The 15,310-nt window shown below is 38.6% G+C and overlaps 2 protein-coding genes across 2 annotated transcripts; one reads left to right on the plus strand and one right to left on the minus strand.

The window, feature by feature from the left end:
• The first annotated feature begins 2,124 nt into the window (after positions 1–2,124).
• Positions 2,125–7,797, plus strand: LOC108675876. The gene is made up of 4 exons (XM_018163923.2): positions 2,125–2,198; positions 2,592–4,842; positions 5,879–6,367; positions 6,979–7,797. Exons 1-4 carry the CDS (start codon positions 2,125–2,127, stop codon positions 7,177–7,179), a joined length of 3,015 nt encoding a protein of 1,004 aa, XP_018019412.1. The 3' UTR covers positions 7,180–7,797.
• Positions 7,798–8,527: 730 nt separating this feature from the next.
• Positions 8,528–14,702, minus strand: LOC108675877 (DNA repair protein complementing XP-A cells homolog). The gene is made up of 6 exons (XM_018163924.2): positions 14,265–14,702; positions 13,731–13,866; positions 12,678–12,805; positions 10,471–10,636; positions 9,972–10,089; positions 8,528–9,216 (listed from the first exon to the last, which is right to left on the minus strand). Exons 1-6 carry the CDS (start codon positions 14,612–14,614, stop codon positions 9,068–9,070), a joined length of 1,047 nt encoding a protein of 348 aa, XP_018019413.1. The 5' UTR covers positions 14,615–14,702; the 3' UTR covers positions 8,528–9,067.
• Positions 14,703–15,310: the final 608 nt, after the last annotated feature.

The following is a 15,310-nucleotide window of genomic DNA, read 5'->3' on the forward strand; positions in this document are numbered from 1 at the left end:
GGCAGAACTTTATTAAGTCAAGTAACCTGTAACTTACAACCCGAAGTTACTACGAACTGTTACTGTTGTCAGTACGCCGCGAGGTCTCATTGAGTGAGGAGGTGGGCGGCGCGGCTCGTAACCTGGTGGTCACTGAAAGGCTCCAAGTTAAACTTCCGTTGCTAGAATTACATCACAAATGGCCGGATAAATTGCGCTGCAAGGCGAGCAAACTATTTTTCTCGAGGTCAGTCAATGTAATATTTCTGTTGATTTTACTTTGTTAATGTGGAGTTTGAACGAAGCGCAGCCACTGGATCTAAAACGTAGGCAATCGATAATTGTCTCACATTGAAAGGAATCTGTGAACACAGAGCGCTCTTTTTAATATTGAGCAATACAGAATATGTTAAAATAATTATCGGAGCACTTATGTCGGCAAGATAATCATTTTGACGTAAGTAATTATTATGATATTTTGAAACAGGAAGGAACCAGGCAAGCCACAATCGATTTAAAACCATCTACCTAGGCAAGATCAGGTCAAATAGAAATCGATCAGGTGAAGCGACTGTCAATTACTAAACTTCGTTCAATACTCTTAATTCTGGGTTTGGGTAAAAAAATTCTACATTTCAAGACTTTTTAAATCCCAATAAAATTAAACTTCCTGCGAATATCCAATCAATGTCGTATGGTCAAGTCTGCATTTAATGTTGCTCAAGAGCTGATGTGAGCGCAAGTAATTGTTTCGAGACCTTCATTAAATTAGCAAATGAGAACTGCCATGTTCTGATGTAGGCTGCAGCGGCCCGCAGGTATAGGCCTGCCGTGTTCTGATGTAGGCTGCAGCGGCCAGGTATAGGCCCTGTCTCTTATACACATCTAGATGTGTATAAGAGACAGGCGCCTGCTGAGCGTGCACGGTATAGTGAGCGTAGAGCCTATACGGCGTCTGCTGAGCGTGGCCGGTATAGTGAGCGTAGAGCCTATACGGCGTCTCGCTTCGCTCACCACGAGCGTGAACTTCACCCAAGTTCAAGTTGCGGCCTGCGGGAGGCGGAGAGGAGGGGCTGGGGGGGAGTGAGGACAGAGTTGAGGGGGAGATGAAGGGGCGGGGGTGTTGGTGGGTGAGAGCGGGTGTGATGCAGGCCAGGGAGAGTGGGTGAGAGCGGGTGTGATTCAAGCCAGGGAGAGTGGGTGAGAGCGGGGGTGATGCAGGCCAGGGAGAGTGGGTGAGAGCGTGTGTGATGCAGGCCAGGGAGAGTGGGTGACAGAGGGCAAGATGCAGTGTGTGTGGATAGGGCGGTGACTACGTAAATAATTGACAGAAAATTACCCTTGAGTTGCGCCGTGCTGGGTTTATAATGGACGAACTTTTCATATATTGAGTGCTTTATTCATGGTCTCGTAGTCACGGAAGATATTTGGCCACTTGAATGATCTACAATCATTGCCTTCTTTAATCAAGCTTAATCTGAGATCTGGATTTACTCTGGATTGATTTTCTCTCTTTCAATCGCCTTAATAATCTGGATCACACATTTAGGGAATTGACACAAGACATTAGTGGCCGAGAAAACATTTCGGTTGAAAAATCATTGCCGAGATATTCAACATGAACGTTCCACTATGCTAATAATGTCAGCTCTCATCGTTCTACTGTGCCTAAGCGCAAGAGGGTTAGTAAACAAAAGGCCAGCAAATTCATCTCAAGAATGTTCTCTCTATCGTAAAACTTTTATATTTATAAAAGTTTAAACCTTTTAAAATTATACTTATTTTTAACCACGACAACTAGGTACGTGAAACTTAAGTATTAAGTATACTATTGAAAAATAACTTACGATCACAGTGATAGGATCACATTCATTAGGCCAGATCTTTCTGACAGTAATCTTAATACCGTTATTAATATTATTCAATTAAATTCCTCATTCTTAACTAAACGGACAGACACTGACGTCTGTCACACGAACATCCGGTCACCGCCAAAATCACGATGAGCGAAAACGCACAGAAAGACGGCTGTACATGTGCTTTCTGCGTCAACTTTTCACACGAATTTGTCTTCTTTTTCTTGAGTTTCAGTAAATCATGGAATCAACTGGTATTTAAAGATTTAAAAATGACAGGTGAATCAGAATGGCAGTGAGCGGTCATGATAGATTGGGATGGGAACGCCGATCGTCAGAGTTCCTCATGGAGAAAATCCACACGTATAGAATGACTCAATCAATCGTTAAGATTTTTCAGAAATGAGAGAGAAGATATTTCTTTGGAATTGTGAACATTTTCATTATGATTATTATTGTAATTTTCTTTTTTATTATTGTAATTATTGCTACTATAATTATAGATTTTTTTAATTTTATTATCATCAAAACGATGCTAATCCTGTAAGGAATTGTCTCATCATCGTGGGACTAAACTAGAGGGTTTTTCCGTTTACTTGAATTATTGAATTCATTGAGCTATAATGTAAATGTGAGAAAAAATATCTTCGAATGTTACTACAGAATTAAAATGTGTAAAATTTAATTAAGAATAAAGCCATGTATTTATTGCAATGCCATACTGCTTTGATAACATGAGCCTTAATTGCATTACAGGCTGAACCCGCTTTTCCGAGACGAGGGGCTGCCAGCGCATCCAGATCTTCCTCGGCTGCGCGATCCTGCAAGTAGAAATGAGTTGCAGAACTCCTCCATAGGCGCCTCCACAAACGTTCATGACATGAAGCGAGTACGTAACGATGGGTACCCAAGTGAAGAGAACAAGGCAGCCAAAGATGTAATTCGGACCCCTGACAGTCCACCTACTGATCACAATTCCGTTCGATCGTCCGGCTACGGTTCGAAAGAAAACGATTCAGCCTCTGACATTTCTGAGCATTCCGGTGAAGAGTCTGATAATGAGTCCAATAATGACGTGATTGATAATATTACCAATAATAGAGGCCATCGTAAACGTAAGAAGAAGATCGATAATGAAAATCATCTTTTATCTACCAAAACTGGAGTCAAATCTGGAGTGTTGGAGCAATCGGGAGTTAATGGCTCGGAATTTTTGTCAGCGGAGAATCTTTTCATAAATTCCATTAAATTGGAAGAGAACTCGACACTACTTCCGACGGTTTCTCAACTGAGGCGCTCGTTTGAAGATATAGCGACGAAAAATAATGCAAAATTGTGTGACTCGGTTAATAACTTGCCTTTGGATTACCACAGGAATCCAAAATATGTTGAATCTATTCAAGTTGGCGTACGTCGAGCTAAATCTTTAGAAATTGTAAAAGAAGATGAAACTCTCACTAACTCAGAGCATCACGCTAAGGCAGCTATACCATCTCCGATTTGGCCAAGAGTCAGTCATATAACAGAAACTCTTGAACGGCAAGCTAGCCGCATCAGTTCCAGACGCTTGGCAGATGCCGAAAGGCCCCGAAGATCGTCGTCTTTGGACATTAGGCCGAAAGGACAAGTCCTGAGATTCAACCCCCTTGTCAGTGTTGTTACTCAAGATTCTCGGTACGTTACAGCGATTTCTGTTTCTCCAAGACGATCTAACCAGACAACAACGTTCAACATTGCATCTACAAATGAGCAAATAACTTATTTCAATGAAGAGTTGGAGAGTAACAAAAACCTCGATGACTTCGCGCCAGGAGACGACAGACTTACTCGTTACTTTAATAGTGGCCTTTCCAACAGAGGATATTTGGGCTCTACTGAATATCCCATTATGTCTCTGCAACCAGATTCATTAGTTACAGAAGATACTTTAAAAATGATGACCTATCCAGAATATACTGGAAATTCCGGTGCGCTATCTTCTCCGATTCTTCCTTCAAATGAAAAACATAATGACCTCAGTCAGGTCATGTACACTAGGGGCTTATATGCCACTTTGAATAGAAATGCATTACTACAAAATAATAATTTAATGAATGCTCCTTTCAAAACTAGGAGAGATAAACGTTCCAGAACACACTCGCATAGGACCTCTCAGGATGGAAGCAACACACGCGTGAAGAAGAAAGGAATGGACACTGTTAGAAATCTATGGGAGAAATCGGGCTTGAAACTAAACGGCCGTAAGCTTTTAGTCAATATAGAAAGTGAAGCAGACGAAAACCAAGAAATAGCAGAGCAAAACCACTCCATCAATGAATGGTACGAATATGGTTCGTCAGAACGAGATAGCAGTCATTACGAATATGTTTCTGATGTTGATGCTCTTGACGATGAAGAATTCATTCCTTCCCTTTCAAGACGAAGAAACCCATCAAACGATGATAGGTCTCTTAGTTCAAAATCAGTATCATCCCGAAATCGTCCAATGATAACTCCTAATTTCGAAAATATTACACATTTAATCGAATCAAAACAAAGCTCGTCTCAAGCAAGTAGCAGAAAATCCATTGAAAATTTTGCCATGGATAATTTAGCATTCACATATGACAACGGTGATCGATCGAATCCATACCACATTACTTATAGAGCATCAAATCACGTTCAAGGCCAAAGTCGGACAGAAATTTATAATAAAATAAAGGTTCATAAATCTATGAGCGGAAAATCAAGTATTTTAAAGAACACCGACTCCATAATTGGGCCCATGTATCACTCCGGAAATGATGAGTCGGGAAAAACGGATCAGTTGGTTGATCGAAACGAAAACGAGTACTCAGAATTGAAGGAAATTGTCATCGATGCCAACTCGTTAGCGCGACACATTGTACCGCAGGGTAACATTTATTCAACTCGAGAAAGCCACGAAACTACGAAAGAAGGAAGCCTCAGTAAGACCAGTACCTCGGCTTGGATTACATCTTCTTTTGGAGCTCGTGGTTCATTGCAAGTAAGTTCCTTATTCAAATGTACCCCTGAATTTTCGATATTGATAACTTTTCGTGCTAAATTTTCATCGTAATTCACAAAATTCTTCAAGTTGAAGTCAAATTGGTGCTTGACGTGCTCTACTTTCTCATGGATTGATCATTATGAACATAGTTTGTTTAGAATGTCACTAAGAACTATAGAATTAGTTTCAATTAAAACTGTGACTAATATAGTGGACAGTGACAGAAATTGTTTGCGATAGCCATCGATTGTGCTGATATTGGTGATGTTCATTTCAAGGCAGAGTTACAAAATTCAGTTTCACCTCATATTGTTGAAATTCAATTAACCGGAGCCATCTCGAGCAATATCATCTTAACTCTTCCCATCATATCATCTGTCATGAAGGTTAAAATAGGCACAATATATTGGTTTTAAATTATCAATTGAACGTAAACATGCGGGAAATACTGCTAACCGTCGAAGCGCCGCACGACGTAGCATGACGTGTATATGACGTCGAGCGAATGAGCCAAGGAGGACATATCCGCCGCCATTTGAAGAAGTGTTTAACTCGAAGAAATAAATGGGGCATATTACTGAACTAGTGATAAAATTTCTGCACCTAGCACTTGTAAAGCCCTAATGCCAGGCCAAACTTTGTCAGTATGACCCCACAAAGGCCGAAGTTCATGTACTTGGACAAAGTCACGTTTATTTCTATCAGGGCATTCATCTTTCACACAACCACTGGTGTCCACTGGTTGCCCCTAATGTTTATGCTTACGTTAGTTGATCTACGGTTCTACGCTAATGAAGTACCAGTACAAACAGCATATGTACAGAGCAATTAGTTGTTGATTAGGTTCCTCAACGTTTAAATTTTAATGGTCTGGGATTTATTAGGTCAACCTTTTACGACATTCAACCCGTCTCGTGGATTGAAATAGAAGTACCTAGTCATTTATCAAGCTTTCTAGGCGAGCCGTTCATGAACGTCATTGAATATATTCGAGCTTGTGAGTTTTTAACCATCATTCTATTGATTATTTCAGAAAACCGGCCAAGGCATTTCAAAACCCAGAGACCCTCACCCGAACGATCGAGTTAGTGAGGCTATCACCCAGATCAAGCCTGACAAGAATCTCGGACCAGCAAACATGTCCTCTTCATTACACCCAGTCCCTGCCTTGGAAATATCTCGTGAGACCTCAACGATCGATTCATCTGGAGGTTCTGCAAGCGCCCCCTCAGTTTATAATGTTTCAGACCAGCCTGCGGAGAATGGCATGACAACGCAACCTAACCACACAGCTGTCAATATCGATACCGTTGATGATCATCTTAATGAGGGGCTATTCTGGAACATCGTTAGGTTTCTTCAAACCAGAAGAGACAGCGGGAATATTACACAAAATCAGGCCTCGAACGAGACCCAGAAACCAGCAGCTGAGAAGCGCTATGAAGATTACAAGAAGAGCGCCAAGAATAACTATGCTCGTAAGCTATCGCCTCATCCGAACAGCGGTGCTCAAAATTGCAGGGTAAGTTCTTGTATGTATTTATGATCATGATCTTTCATAGCTTCTTACTAGATTCCTTCTTACTAGAAACCTCGGCTCATGATATTTTCACCGACATCAATGCATAATTTCATAGGATTTTCAGGGGTTTAATGCCAATGTGCTCAGATCTAAACAATATATTGTTCAAAAATTACTAGCGATCTAATAAAAATATTCATGGCCAACAGACTGAACGGTTTTATATCTCAGGAAACTGTTAATATGTACTGGATTGCTTACCAACCAGATCTTATCAATGAGAACAGGAGTTTTATCAAATGTTACTGGCCGTTGGATCGAGGATAAGCCTGTAGTTTCATCCGCCGAGCTAATATCGATAACTGCGTTTGCAACCTTTTTTTAATAGTAAACACCAATTGATATTATAAGAGAAAATGTATCAAATCTAATTCAATATATTTTTTTATCGAAAAGGCTTAGATTCATTGTAGACGCTCGATTTATATTCCTAAAGTTCAAACGCTTACTCTGTTAAAGATATTTTATGAACGTTGGAGTGTACACAAGTGACATCCAGATCTTAGCTGAACATGTACTTCACAGTTCATGAATGTTGCCATCATGCCCAGGTGGGAGGCGCGTTGTGCGCGGACTTCACCCTCGACGGGGCGGCGGCTCGGGAGCAGCACAGAAGATCGCGTGCCGCCAAGCGCAGGAAGAAGCTGTGCCGCACTATCAGTGCGCTGCTGGCCTTGCTCGTGTTCGTTGCTGTCGTGGTCGCCGTGTCGTGGTACATCACGGGAGGCCGGCGCGTTTTTGGACCCATGTAATATCTATCTTACGGCTGCTATTTATTCACATTCCAATAGCTTTGGTTTACATGCTTAGACGGTGACTGTTTTGTAGGTTCTACCCAAATGCCATTCTACGGAGACGGCATGAATATTGGTTATCTTTATAAGGTTTTATGTCTGGTCGCTCGAATGGCGTTGGTGAGGACAGCTCATTCAATTCCATGTAAATATTTGGCATGAAAATCCCTGCTGGTAGGTTTTAACTGCATTTGTTCGTGAGGTCAGGAATAAATTGATTGCTGAGGAGCACACGCACGAGTTCTGTTTACGTTGGTTTGCGGAAGATATTTTTTATGTACAAAATTATAGAGGAAGGTTCATGCTAGATTTTATTTGCACAAATGAAAGCTGTAGTGTGTACGTAGGTGTGCGGCTTTTAGCCTGATATTGAATGTGTGAGTAAAGATAAATTGTCTACAATTTTACTCAATCTTCATGTATGCGCTCCTGTTCTGACATGGAACGGATCTAAAATCAGTTTTAATCAACACATAAATTGAAGCTTTATTGTGTTGTTATTTATAACCTGCGAAAAAATTGTTGGTAAGTTGTTACGTAATTGCTGTGACTATTAAATTTTAACTGGACCAGTGAAATTAGTTTTTGCATTCTTCACCCGTCCTTTGACACCATTGATTGACACCACTCACTAAAAATCGAGGCACATACTTTCAAAAAAAGTTGAGAGATCGTAAGTTCATCAGCCACTCACTGACGGCCTTTCAAGCAAAATCCACCAATCATAGACAAGAAAATAGAGCGTAAGTACTTACGTTCACTTAGCGAGTTTTGAAAGTATGGCCCCGAGTCGTTAATTATGTTTTATTTATAATTGAACACTGGCACGTACTATCAACATATTTAGAAGGTTCTCCGAATATCTTGGGTGAGATACTGGAAGAGTTGATATTTGAGCTGCAAAGTGTGTCCGGCACATGTCTATATGAAGTCACAAGTGATCTCAACACTAACGAGCAAAATTGGCTTTTCGAGGTTAAAACAATCATGGCTGAATATTATACATATTGTAAAAATCGATCCACGAAATAAGTTCTCTGAGTCTGAATTATCCATTAAAAGCTGAATTAGGGAAATTAATTATATTCCAAGTCAGCGTTTCATGAATTTGAAGCCCATGAAAGGGTGAACAGTTTCCGCGTCAAGCTACCCACAAATCACGATGTATGGGCGCAATATTTTTAATTAGGTAACACTCTGCACTCGTTCAACGATTTTTCGTCGTCTGAGTGCATTCAAAAAGAAATAATCTATTGATGTTAAAAGCTCCGAAATATGCCAATAAAGGTGGTGAAACTACCCGACGCGAGGTTGTATTTCAAAGTTTTATTCAGGGAATGAAGGTTTCAGAAACTTCACTCGGGCATTCTGTTTTACATGCTAATTAAAATACAATTTTTAATGATTATTTTGATCAAAATATTCAACTGAGATTTGGTAAAACAATAAGATATTATGAATATTCTATCACAGTGGACAGTTTTACGCATCTCTCACCTAATTTGATTTGCTTAAACCTAAATTCAATAGTAAAAAGCTAAAAAAAAGTCACTATGACGCATTTACAAAAAATGTCGATTTTAACGACGAGATCACAAGTTGCAATTATTTAATCTCGTACAGTGGAAAAATACATGCAAACTAACGACAAGAGGCACTGCAAGCCTCAGCACTCAAAAAATCTTGGGTCAAACCGTCCAAATACTGATACTTTCTTAGCCACAACAAGCAGAGAGCTGACGTAGCACTGATACGCCTTTAAAGCCGGGCTAGGTCAGATGATTCGCACAAGTGCATCGCTATTAGGACAAAACCTCACTGTTTTCTCTCAGAGCGGCAAGATTTCTCAGAGTTTTTCGTAAGTGTAGGAGTGGCCGCAGGTGACACAGGTCTTGCTGTACTCGTCGTCTGCCAGGTGTTCCTCAGGCCCGTACTCGTGTTCATGACTCTTGGTGGCACGCGTGTACAAACTGCTGCGCACATTCATGCGAAGCTCTGCAATTATGTACAGCGGGATAAACTTCACTACAATCATAATATATTTAATCATAAGAATATCATAATATCTGTAATCATTAGAATATCATAATATCTTTAATCATAAGATATCGTAATATCTGCAATCATAAGAATATCATAATATCTTTAATCATAAGATATCGTAATATCTGCAATCATAAGAATACCATAATATCTGTAATCATAAGAATACCATAATATCTTTTATCATAAGATATCCTAATATCTGTAATCATAAGAATATCGTAATATCTTTAATCATAAGATATCGTAATATATGCAATCATAAGAATATCATAATATATTTAATCATAAGATATCGTAATATCTGTAACCATAAGAATATCATAATACCTCTAATCATAAGAATATCGTAATATCTTTAATCATAAGATATCGTAATATCTGTAATCATAAGAATATTATAATATCTTTAATCATAAGATATCGTAATATCTGCAATCATAAGAATATCATAATATCGGTAATCNCTGTAATCATAAGATATCGTAATATCTGTAATCATAAGAATATTATAATATCTTTAATCATAAGATATCGTAATATCTGCAATCATAAGAATATCGTAATATCTGTAATCATAAGAATATCGTAATATCTGTAATCATAAGAATATTATAATATCTGTAATCATAATAATATTCTGAAATTCTTGGCGTGGTGAATATGTACAATTGTCGGTGGTAACGTCACAGTTTCTAGTCCCTCACCTTGCATTTTCTTCTTAAATTTCTTTTGCTTCGAAACCTCCCGCTGAGCAGCTTTCTTGGCAATTTCTTCTTCCAGCGCCTCTTCAGATCCCCAGACTTCCAAACAGCGCTTCTCCACCTGGCTGGGCATGAGTTCAAGAGTCAGTAAGAGCAACAAGCGTCCTCTTAAAGGAATACTTTCCATCATAGGAGTAAACAAATTTTTTAAGTAGATTCGAAGATCCAGAATAATGAACAGTTGAATAATAAATAAGGCAAAATTTATTATTAAATTTCCAAATTATGATACCGCAATAGTCGGGACATCATTGGAGTAAAAAAACTTTGAACAGATACATTATATTCCATCACTGAAAATTTCGTCAAGTAAGGGAATGCATTTACAAACTTGGAAATAAATAAACACTTTAGTACCATAACTGCATTAAAAAAGTTAAATTAGAAGCGTTACAATACGTTCTCACAGACACGGATGACACAATACGTTTCACGGACTGACCTGGAGCTTGAGGTAAAGTTTCATGTCGCCCCAGCGTTCGTTGTGAGGGTTTTTCCTGACGATGTACCGCAGGGGAGGCTGCCGCTTCTCCAGATCTGTGTCTGTTAGCAGGTACTCCGTACGTGCGTCTGTCTTCGTCACCAATGCGTGTTTAGATTCGTTGTCTCTGAGGCAGCGGGATATAACAATAAATAATATCATATCTTAATAAAGTAAGGTATGCCATGATGACAATCGAGATATGAGTGTTGTGAGTCTGGTATCGCACCAAGCAGCGATGGGATGTATTGAAGCAGACCTCTTGCGGAGGAAGGGAAGGCAATACTTTTTTTGTCGTTTCTTTCACAGGTTCTAAACTCAAGACCTATCAACCCTTCGTTACGCCGGTGGGCGTCACTGGTCTAATTCAATCAACTCTTGTCGCACTGGTATATTCTTACTGACCCGTAACTGGAGTTTTAAAATCCGGCAACTCGAATAATGTGTGCAACTATCGCCCCATATCTATACTTTTCCTTCTCGTAAAAAGATTTTCAAAAAAATTCTACACAGTACTTACAAATGTTCTTGACAATTTTTCATTAAATTCCGATAATCAATTCGGTTTTCGTTAGGGCACTAACACGACTATGGCAATATTTTATCTAGTCCAAGATCTACTTATGGCATTCCATACTAAAAACGATTGTGTTGCTCTTTTTCTCGATTTACACCAATCTTTCCGTTGCGTGAATCGTCAAATACTCTTACGTAAACTCTACCGCTATGGCATCAGGGACCTTTTCATTCATCAATTCAGTCATATCTAACAAATAGAGAATAATACGTTTCATCGAACGAGTTCAAATCAATTAGATCAATTACGGTTGGAGTGCCACGGTGCTGTTCTCGGTCCTCTTTTCTTTAGGGGACTGTCTCGGTCAAAAATCAAGGATTTAAGAATTCCGTTTTCTTGACTCATTTTGTAGTTGCTGAAAAGGCGCGACTGACGCAGTACACCGCATGTATGTGCGTGCTCTAATTTTTGCGTAAAGCAATTTTGAAAATGTATAAAATGAACGTTCTTCAACAATATGTTCAAAGATTTCTTTAAATTAAATCTGTATTTGTAGATCATTATTCATGTTAATTGCAAAGTGTTTGCAATCGTCTGAAAGCTACAAACATGATGCGTTCAGCAAAACTAATACCATGGATGTACATGCAATAATTTTTGAGTAAGGCAGTTATGAACTTTTATAAAATGACCATTTTTATAACAATTTTTACAAATTTTCACTTGAAAATGGTATTTAACTATTAATAGATCATTATTTGCGTTAATTGCAAAGTGTTAGCACTCGTTTGAAAGCTACAAACGATGCGAGTTAAAAAAAAAATATTACGGATGTACATGCAATAATTTTTGCGTAATGCAGTTTTGAACTTATATAAAATGAACATTTTATATATATATATCACAAGTCACATATATTGCGTATTATTCACGTTAAAGTCGACATGAATAAGTCTAAAGACGCGTGCTAGTACCGCAAGTGCAACTAATTGGCAATGGGGAAAGTTTGGGCTACAATATCAAACAATTTTTTGGCATATACTCCTTTTTAAAAAAAATTTACTTATTTGTCTCCCCTAAACAACTAAAATTTCCAAAATGCGCCATCTTAGAAATCTATCTCCTTCTATGATTTTCAAGCTACAGCATCGAGATATATATATACCATTCGATTCGCAAACAAAAATGATCTAAAGAATGGTCTTAGCTTTTTTGTAATTTCGTTATATAATCGTTATAGTTTGGATTATTTTTGCAAACGGAGGGGGAGGAGGGGGGGTAAAAATCGAAAAACAGAAAAAAAATTCCCCCGCTTACATAAATAAGAATTTGGAAAAAAGCTAAGACAAATCGCTAGATTCGATATTTACGAATCGAATGATATGTATCTCGATGTTGTATCACGTTAGTTGAATGAGGAGAGACACATTAGCCGGAGGTGCTTTTATCAAAGAATTACCAAAAACAAAGGTTTGCCAAAGAAATTGCCAAACATACACATACTTACAGTTTTCACCCACAAAATTTGCCAAATAATGTATAGATAGCAATAGGTACTTATTTCTCGAAAAAGAGCAGCAGTCAGACTATGAAATTTTGTATACCTACAAGAGAGTAAGTTAATAGCAATATTAAACACAAAAGCACTGACCTGCAGTCGTCACATACGTGATGATCAAAACATTTGAGCAAATAAGACGAGTCGAATGTTCTGTTGCACTCAATGCAGCGCGGCCTGTCCTCTTCCACCAGCGGTGCAGGCTCCTCAGCCTTACGCAACTGCAACGCAGTCACGCCTTCAGAGACTACAGGGCGCACCACTTAATAAATATCACGTAACATTCATACCATGGCTAGTAAACATGGTTTTACCACACGCGCGCACCACTTAACAAATATCACGATTTACCACACGCGCGCACCACTTGACAAATATCACTAACCATTCATGCCATGGCTACTAAACATGGTTTTACCACACGCGCGCACCACACAACATTCAACGAACGATCCGTGCCTTGGTTACTCGACCGCAGCTTGGATGCATGCGCGCACCACACAACATATTAACGTATCAGCATCACGCTCAGCCACGTAACAACTGATGCTCAGACGTGTATCAGCTGATGTTCGTCACGTATTAGTTGATCCTCAGTTAATTAAGTATCAGTAGAAACATATCGGCTAATTCCAAGGTACAATTGACTCAGCTAAGGCAAAAGCATGTCTCGGATGATGCGAAGCTCGTCATCCAGTGATGTGGATTATATAAGTGAGGTGCAGGTTAGCCGGCTTTGCCCGGAATCGATAATCCCGGCAATTTTAGAACCTCTTGTCCAGAATCCCGGTAACAATAATTCAACAGATTTATGCTCTTAAAAGGCAGACCCGTTTAAACTAACATTTTACAACGAACATAGAACTCACTTTTAGCTCCCGTTGCAAAATATGAGTAAACTATTTGCGTCTTTTAAAATAGATTTAAGTGTATCTATCTAAGAAAATCGATTTCTGATCCAATAATACCCTCCCAGTTTTGCAATGTTCTCTTATTTCCCCACTGAGATTACATTTCCAGACCCGGGTAATATCAGGACAAGATAAGCATCGTAGATACACGCACGGGCAGACCCTATACGTTGGCAACGCCAGTCTTCAAACACACAAGCTTTGATGAATAAAAATAAGATTACGAGGGACTCACTGCAGCAATAACTTCTGCCTCGGAGATGTTGCTAAATTCATCTTCTTCTTCCATAAAGAAGCCTCCTCCTGTATCCACAAGCTTAGTATCATTGATACGCAGTATCTTCTTTCCTTCAGATTCCAACATCTCACTCCTGTAAGAAGCATAACACAGTGCAAATTCAACACATTCGACCACAATTATCTATATTTCTTTATAAATGACCCATGACATTTTGAAAACATCATGTTCTAAATAAATTTCCTTAGTCTTTGAGAGCTGAAACTTATTTTTGCCTCAAAATATGAAGCACCCATAATATGAACATTAACTATATATTAATATATTATATAGGTATAGGTACATATTATGTCCTAATAAGTTTTGTATTTTTTATGTGTTTCTGTCTGCTCTTTCACTTGAAAATGATAAATTTATTTGGCAAACTAAATGATATACCTAGTTTAAACCCTACACTTTTAGATGTAATTGTGTTTATTAAAAAGCAGAAGCTCTGTAAAAACTTCTTCAAATAATTAGTAACAAACTTACTTCTTCTTGGGAGGCAATTTCTTGTTCATTTTCTCCCTTTTGATGAGCAGTGCCTTCTGCCGGTTCTGTTCAATACGGGCGCGCTGTGCAGCTGTCAAAGCAATGGCAGCTTCAGGTGATGTCTGTTGGCTTGACGATTCATTCTCAATGTGGACGTCATTAATCTTTGAACAATGTTCTCCAGATGTAGGATTTACAGTTTTCATCAGTTTCTTATCAGGTGACAAGTCATTGTTTGTCTGGAGTTTGGAATGCAAATCCTTGCTTTTTGCTGAAGAATTTAAACTGACAGATGAAATTTCTTCTTCTTCGTCGCTCTCATCAAATATGCTTCGTTTATTATTAGCCATTCTGAGAAAAATATTACTTAAACACCTTTGTTCTTAGTTAATAAACTTCACATGAACTATTTATTAAACCCAAAAATCTAAGCAAACAATGAGAAGGGCAAAGAGAGAGACATTATTCACATGACAATAGTGATGCAGTATGGTACATGTCATTTTCAATGGTTTGATTGTTCTTTCATTTCACTTAATTTCATGGTGGGCATAATTTACCAGAAAAATATTTGTTTTTGTATGCATAAAGAAATTTCATTAGGCAAAGTGCATATGTATGTTAGTATATACTGTATATTCTGGCTTACATAGTAAGAAGTGTAATAATATAGATTTTTAATCAAGTTTGATAGTTTTCTGGCGTCATTGACATTTGACATTAACTAGTCAACATTGTTAAAATTAACAAATGTATGAGCTGTCTGAGGGGTGAGGAAGGTGATGCAGGAGTAGCTGGATAAGGATGGGGAAATGGTCAGGGTCAGGGGCATCTTTAGGGGCCAGGCTGTGGTTAGGAGGAGATGCACTCTGAGTCTGATGATGGAGCACAAACAGATCTTTTTCCCTGTTGAAACTTCTGCTAAAACCCAGATATTCCAGGCACAGACTGGATTTTGAAGCAGAGAGATTCAATTATTAAGCAGGAAATTTTCAATCTTGTCTTTGACAATTTTCTGGACAAACATTGATCGACATAAAAAATTC

Source organism: Hyalella azteca, unplaced genomic scaffold (genome assembly GCF_000764305.2).
Source record: "Hyalella azteca isolate HAZT.00-mixed unplaced genomic scaffold, Hazt_2.0.2 contig15370, whole genome shotgun sequence".
NCBI classification, from domain to species: Eukaryota; Metazoa; Arthropoda; class Malacostraca; order Amphipoda; family Hyalellidae; genus Hyalella; species Hyalella azteca.

What these genes read in the sequence shown, in the direction of transcription:
- LOC108675876 (XM_018163923.2), top strand. Translation starts at nt 2,125, where the DNA reads ATGGCAGTGAGCGGTCATGATAGATTGGGATGGGAACGCCGATCGTCA. An exon ending in CTCATGGAGAAAATCCACAC is followed by an intron (nt 2,199 to 2,591) that starts GTATAGAATGAC and finishes ATTGCATTACAG; the next exon opens with GCTGAACCCGCTTTTCCGAG. An exon ending in GAGCTCGTGGTTCATTGCAA is followed by an intron (nt 4,843 to 5,878) that starts GTAAGTTCCTTA and finishes TGATTATTTCAG; the next exon opens with AAAACCGGCCAAGGCATTTC.
- LOC108675877 (XM_018163924.2), bottom strand. Translation starts at nt 14,614, where the DNA reads ATGGCTAATAATAAACGAAGCATATTTGATGAGAGCGACGAAGAAGAA. An exon ending in AAATTGCCTCCCAAGAAGAA is followed by an intron (nt 13,867 to 14,264) that starts GTAAGTTTGTTA and finishes TGCTTCTTACAG; the next exon opens with GAGTGAGATGTTGGAATCTG. An exon ending in AACTTTACCTCAAGCTCCAG is followed by an intron (nt 10,090 to 10,470) that starts GTCAGTCCGTGA and finishes ATGCCCAGCCAG; the next exon opens with GTGGAGAAGCGCTGTTTGGA.